Source organism: Geospiza fortis, unplaced genomic scaffold, assembly GCF_000277835.1.
Source record: "Geospiza fortis unplaced genomic scaffold, GeoFor_1.0 scaffold546, whole genome shotgun sequence".
In the NCBI taxonomy this organism is placed as follows: domain Eukaryota; kingdom Metazoa; phylum Chordata; class Aves; order Passeriformes; family Thraupidae; genus Geospiza; species Geospiza fortis.
Window position 1 is genome coordinate 12,853 of NW_005054612.1, and position 6,817 is coordinate 19,669.

General features: G+C 56.9%; 1 protein-coding gene across 1 annotated transcript; it reads left to right on the forward strand.

The window, feature by feature from the left end:
- CBX2 (chromobox 2) lies at nucleotides 1-6,353 on the forward strand (the record flags this gene model as incomplete). The annotated part of the gene is given in 4 exon segments (XM_031064650.1): nucleotides 1-92; nucleotides 1,616-1,685; nucleotides 1,923-2,751; nucleotides 2,754-6,353. Coding segments are annotated over 4 exon segments (1,404 nt in total), but the record flags the coding sequence as incomplete, so codon positions are not given.
- Nucleotides 6,354-6,817: the final 464 nt, after the last annotated feature.

Below are 6,817 nucleotides of genomic sequence, written 5' to 3' on the forward strand. Positions count from 1 at the left end.
TCACCGGTCCGTGTCCTCTGTTGCAGGCACAACAGCTGGGAGCCCGAGGAGAACATCCTGGACCCCCGGCTGCTCCTGGCTTTCCAAAAGAAGTGAGCAAACTCTAAATGTTTCTAAGCAAACTGTAAAGTCAATTAACTTCTAATTGGCTGCACGTGTGGTGGAAGCCGTTGGAAACAACAGCCCGGAGCTGGCGGGGCCCTTTGTGGCCGGGCCCTTTTGTTTGTCCCCGGAGTCACTGTCGGTCCAGGTCTACCTAGAACGGCTGTGCCCTGGCCAGGCAGACCCCGAGGGTTTGGGGCCTCTGGGTGCACCCGGGGAATGGGGCAGCGCCAGGCACAGACCCGGGGCTCCCTGTCCCCATCCAGGGCTCAGGGACCTTGGCTGTGCTTGGGGGTGGGCAGCCAGAGACCCCTGGGGGGAGAAGGTGCCGGGGCTTGTGAGGCATTAAAGTGAACTTGTGGAGGGTGAAGCTCTGGGAGGGTGAGGGAAATAATATCTGGGAGAAAATTGTAGAGAATGTCTGGGTTAGGAAGGATCTTAAAGTTCTTCCCAATCTACTCCATCATTTCCACTATCCCAGGCTGCTCCAAGTCCTGTCCAGCCTGGCCTTAGACATTACCATGGATGGGGCAGCCACAGCTTCTTTGGGCAGCTTGTGCCAGGGCCTCACCACCCTCACAGGGAAGAATTTCTTCTTAATCCCCCATCTAACCCTGCCCTCAGTCAGCTGGAAGCCATTGCCTGTGTCCTGTCACTCCAGGCCCTTGTCCAAAGTCCCTCTCCAGCTCTCTTAGAGCCTCTTTAAGTTCTGGGAGATGCTCTGAAGTCTCCCTAGAGCCTTCTCCAGGCTGAACGACCTGGATGGCAGAACAGGATGGTGTCTGTGCTGTCAGGTCTGTGCTCCTGCCTGGAGCAGGCTGAGAATGGGAATGGTTCCACAGCCCTGCACCCCAGAATCACTCACGGGGCAGAGGGGTAGCCAGCTGGCCATGGCAGACACCGTGCTGCCAAGTACTTTGACACAGTAATAATAAAAATCATTGAAGTTTATGATGGGATTCAATTATAACTGGTTTCTGGATCAATTTTATTTAAGAATAGGATCTGGTGTTGAGTGCAGACAGGATGGTGTTTAATCAGCTGGATGTGTTACATCTGAACACCATCCCATTTAAACAAACTAGGAAATGAGTACAGTGCCCTGAAACATCCCAGCCTGGGCCACCATGGCCAGAGCAGGAGGTGCAGGAGAGGAGGAAGGAGCCCAGCAAAGGAGGGGACTCGCTGAGCTTCAGGGAATGCCTTTGCCTCTCCCACACTCAGCATGGAAGCTCAGCACAGCAGGGCCATAACCAAAGCAAGGCTTAGCAGGGCTGGGGGCAGATCCTTCCCTTTGCCTCATCCCCTTGTGCCAGAAAAACAGCAAATCTCACCCAGAGCTGGGAAAAGCACAGGTTCAGGATGGGTAACACCACATGGTCCGTCAGTGAGAAGCTGCAGGAACGTTGCTGGTGCACACAGGGATGCTCTCTGGTCACTACCTGGCTGCCTCAGTTCCCCCAGATGATTTTTCTTCCGCATAAACGTTGTCCTTGATCCTTGTTTCCTCCAGGGAGCACGAGAAGGAAGTGCAGAACCGGAAGAGGGGCAAGAGGCCCCGGGGCAGGCCCAGGAAGAACGTGGTGAGTCCCAGCAGTGGTGGGGCAGCTCTGGGGGGGCTCTGCCCTTGAGGGCACCGGGGTTTGGGGTGGCCTCGAGCACACAGCTCATCCCATCAGCTGATGGATCCCTGAAGATTATCTACACAGAGAGCCTGGGTGTATCTGAGGCCCCTGCCAGGCCACCCTGGAGGGTTTGTAGTGCCCACAGCCATTCCTTGGTCATTGCTGTTAACTCTCCCCGTCTCTGTTGCTTTGCAGGAACCAGAGATGCCTGAGAAAACAAAGTCAAGTAGCTCCTCTTCCTCCACATCCTCCTCTTCCTCCTCCTCCGAGGAAGAGGATGAGAGTGATCTGGAAGCAAAGAGAGGTCCCCGCAGCAGAGAGACGCACCCGGTGCCACAGAAGAAAGCTCAGATCCTGGTGGCCAAGCCCGACATGAAAGACGCTTCCAGGAAGAAGCGTGGCAGGAAACCTCTTCCCCCAGAGCAGAAAGCAGCTCGGAGGACTGTGAACCTGACAAAGGTGCTGAAAACGTCCCGGAAGGAGGCGGGGGGCAGTGCCAAGCTGGTGGGGAAGCTGCAGCCCCAGCACAGCACGCAGGGCTCAGGCATGGCTATGCTGAAGGAGCCACCGGGTGCCCTGGCTGGGCTCAGCTCGGGGGGCTCCTCGGGGGAGAACCTGCCCAACACGATGAAGAGCGGCTCGGCGAGCCCTAGCCAGGCCATCAGCTGGCAGAGCTCCATCGTTCACTACATGAACAGGATGTCCCAAAGCCAGGCTGCAGCCGAGAGCTCGGCCCTGGGCAGGCTGGCACTCAAGGCACAGGCAGCCAGTAAGGGCAGCTTAGGGCTGGACTTGAAAATGAGGAGCCAGAAGGGCTCTGGGGAGCTGGGGCTGAACGCACAGGGACCCAAAACTGCAAAGGCTTCTGGCAGCAGCGCCGGAGGGGACCAGAAATCGGGGTTTGCTGCTGGAGGCCAGATGCTGCCCAACGGCAGCAAGACACCATCGAGCTCATCTGGGGCCAGCGGCCAGGCAGCCTCCAGCCAGGAGCTGAACCTGCAGGCTCTGAACCTGCAGAGTGTCAGGGACGGGGTGGCACGGCGGGGAGCGGGCTGAACGCTGCCAGTGCTGCTGCGCTGCCAGGGGGGGACGGAGGCAAGAGCAAGAAGCAGACCCAGCGGGCAGGTGACAGGGACTCGGCCAAAGCAGGCTCAGCAGGTGCTCCAGAGGGACACGCGGCCCCCGAGAGCCGCAAGGCCCCCGCGCTGTCCGAAGCCAGCACCGGCGAGGACAGCAGCTCAGATTCGGACCGGGATTCAGCCTCCCTCCCAGGTGTGGCTCAGAACATGTCTGTGTCCATCCAGACCAGCCAGGACTGGAAACCCACGCGCAGCCTGATCGAGCACGTCTTTGTCACCGATGTCACCGCCAACCTGATCACAGTGACGGTCAAGGAGTCCCCCACCAGCGTCGGGTTTTTCAACCTGCGGCAATACTGAGCCCCGGAGCCTGAGAGGAGGGAGAGCGCCCTGCAGCCTCGCCCTCACCTTTGCCCAGCTCTTCATCAGGTGTTTTTTCTTCAAGCGAACGCGGAGCCCTCGTGAGACCTGCTGGAACTCATGTCTGGAAAGGCTGGACCAGTAATGCAGTGAAACCGCTCCAAACTGCCAGCAGGTCCTGGATTTCCTCCCTGCCTTCTCTCAGTCCTCTTCTGGAGCCGTGCCCCACGTGGGGGCGGTCGATGCCATGCTCTGGGAGTGGGGCTGGGTGTCAGGCTGGCCGGTTTCGAGCCTGGCTTCACTGCCTGCAGGTCTCTGCTATGAAGCAGCAGATGCCAAGGGCTGCAGCTCACTGGCTGGGGGGTGTGGAGCTGCCACGGGACACTCTCACACCTGGGAGATTCTCCTGGGCTTCCCGTGGATCTGTCTGTGAGCCATGGGGAACTGCAAGTCAATCCAAATGAGGCAGCTGCTGCTCCCAGCCCTCGGGGCTGTGGGGGGCAGCTGCATTCGGGGGTTTTTCAGGGTACTCTCAGCCCAGCCACCCCCCTGGGCAAGGTCATTTCCAATGATGGGAAACCCACAGCGGTTCTGTTGGGGTTTCCAGCTGATAGGGAAATATTGTTTACATTTTTTCTTAAGGATTTTTTTTTTTCATGAGGGAGGGAAATAACCCCAGTCTAAGATAGGTGAAGTCCTGGCTGCCACTAACAGAGCAGGTGGCAGAGGTGCTTTTTTTGGAGGGTGTTTCCTTTCTGCTGGAGGAAAGTCCTGCCTTGAGAGCCAGCAGGATCCACCAGCTTCTCTGCAGTGACTGGACTTCCAGAAGCACATGAATTTCTGGGCAGCCCAGGGAACCCCCACTCCCCTCCTGTGCCTCATCCTGGCATTGCCAGCATCTCCACCTCCTGCTCAGCAGGTTCCAGGCACTCACAGGACTGAGCTGGGGAATCTTTTTTAAGCCTCGCAGAACGTGTGAATCCTTCCAGCAGCAGGTGGGTTGGTGCTGGGACTGCCAGGACACCCAGGACTGCTGCTCCCTGGGTTAGACTCACGCTGATCGTCCGTGCTTTTCTCCAGAATGCTCAGAAGCTGCTCAAGGCCACCTCCATAGGTGGTGTGCAGTGGTGGGAAGGGAGAGGAGGGGGAGAAGGGCTAAGGCCAGTGGGTACCTCAAGCTGCTGTTCACCTGAGCAGCCATTCACCTTCCCCTGGCCATCCCAGCAGCTGGGATGCTCCTTTGGGCTTCAATGGCACCCAGTGATGGCTTTTCCACTGCGGTGTTTTCCCTGCTGCAGATTTCTCCTAGAAGCCAAAATTAGCAGCAGTTCAGGCAGGGTTTAGTAGCATTCGAGGTCATTTTCGTTCTGTTGATGCCGAGTCCTTCTCTCAGAGCAATGAACAGCTGGCAGCTGCCCCCTCCCTGCGCGGTTCTGATGTCCCTCACCTGACCAGCAGGTCACTGCTTTGGGGGTCCCCAGGTGGCTGAGGTGGCACCAGGGCAGGCATTTCCCTTTGCCCCAGGCGGGGCCACTCACAGGAGTGTGGGTGCATGGACCAAACTGGGGGTGCAGGTGCTTGTGACGCCCTGAGGCAGCAGCCCCCCGTGGTCATGGCTGCTGCCCCTGCCTGGCAGTGGGGTCATTCTCAGGTGATGCCAAAATGTCACAATCTGCAGTTTACCTTCTGCTGTAACCTTGCCAAACGAGCCCCAGGGCAGCATTGGCCCGTGGCAGCAGCAGGCAGAGCCCCGGGCAGGGTGTGTGCTGTGCCAGGGGTGCCAGTGCTTTGGGAGAAGAACCAGGGGCTCTGGGAGCGTGGGGTGACACTCTCAGCCACACACCAAACGTTTGCTCCCTGGCCTTTGCCAATCCAAACTGATAACAATGTGCCTTTGGACCGTCCTTATCTCAGCCTTGGCTGTGGCACCGGTCCCACCACAGGTTTGTGCCTATGCAAAGCAGGGTGGTCACAGGGTCTTGGGGACACGGTGACACCCATGGGGACAGGTGTCCTGGTCCCCAGTGGGACACCAGCTGTGCTGAGCGATGCCCCTGAGGGGAAGCTGGCCGGGCAGGGATGCTCCTGCCTGCAGCTAGAGGATGTGTGGGTTGGTTCCTCCGAGGGGGAGAAAATGATCTGAAGATGCTCCAAGGAGGGGCCAGGCCCCAAGGGCGGGGCAGGAGCTGAGCTGTGACAGCAGGTGAAGTGCTGGCTGCACTGCACAGCACCTCTGGGCTGGCTGCTCCCTGCAGAGCGCTGTTCCAGCCCCCAGGGCTTCTCCCTGCAGGCCTGGCTCCTGTCTGGCAGAGGGACACGTGTCCCCACAGCAGGCAGCCCCCTCCATCACCCAGGCATGTCCCCTCCAGCAGCACAGGACTCTGCTGTCACCACTTGCTATTGTGCCTTTTGCTCACCAGCTGGTTCAATTCCAAAGGTCTAACGATGGTGAAAATGATAATCCAGGATTTTTTTTTCTGGCTGTCTCGCTCTACATTTCTTCCCCAGCCCCTTTCTCACTTGCTGTTCTGGGATCTTGGCTCTCGCAGCAGCTGGGGGGGCTGAGTGCATGGTTCCCACTGGGGTTTGCTTCCCAAAGACACGTCCTGTGATGAATTTACTGGGATCTTTGGTGGCCAGGGGTTGGAAGACCCCTGGTTGGTGCAGACCCTGGTCATGTGCCGTTAGGATTCAAGTTCTACCTTTTTTATTCCTTTTTTTTTTTTTGAGTTTGCTGCTATGGGTTGGCATGTTCAGCCGGGTGTCAGACAGGCAATTAAAGGTTTGTCACTTGTCATTTTCTAAGGGGTTTCCGATGTGGAAATCCTGCGGTATTTGTATAGTGAAAGGATATTTTCCCCAGGCATAATCTGGTTAAGCATCCTTGTTGTTTTCCATTGGACTGGAAGAGGTGGCCGATTCAGCCATCATCCCGAGAAACTGAGTCTATTTTTATATATATATTTTGTACCAAAAAAAAGAATCCCAGGAGTACATGGAGGGATGGAGATAGTTTAGGGGTTTGGTTTGTGTCGAGTTTCTGAGCTGTGTGTGATGGGCTCCAGAGCCAGGAGAAAGGTTTTACTGACAGAAATTTGAGATAGGTGAAAACAAACAATTGTTCTTGTAACTTGTGCCAGTCAGTGCTCTGATTTGTACGTTTTAATTAAAGAGAGAGCCAAATCGGTCCTGTATGACACTCATAATTGCTTTACACTGCAGCTGTTTGTTTGCTTTTATTTTCTGAGAACAAAAGTCGGGGATGTTATTGCCCTGGGAAAGCATGAGTGCTGTGGGAGCAGGACCAGCTCCCCACGCAGCACCCCGGTCCCTCCCAGCCCCTCGCCCACGTTCTTTGAGCAGTTTTCCAGTGTTCCTGGACACTAACGCTAGTGTAGCCCCCAGCTCTAGGCTGCTCTTAATTTATTTGCAGGGAAACACTAGGAAATGGTTACGTCGGGTGGGGGGGTTTGTATGACTTTTCCACACTTCTTTTCTAGCATATCAATAAATATTTTTTTTAACTTTTCAGCTTCCTGTGGTCAGTGCTCCGGAGCGCTCCCGTTCCCCTCCATACCCCCGGCACCGCCCGGGGCCGGCCCTTGTCCGCGGCTCCGTGTGCCCGGCCGGGCTGCGGCGGGGGCCGGGGCT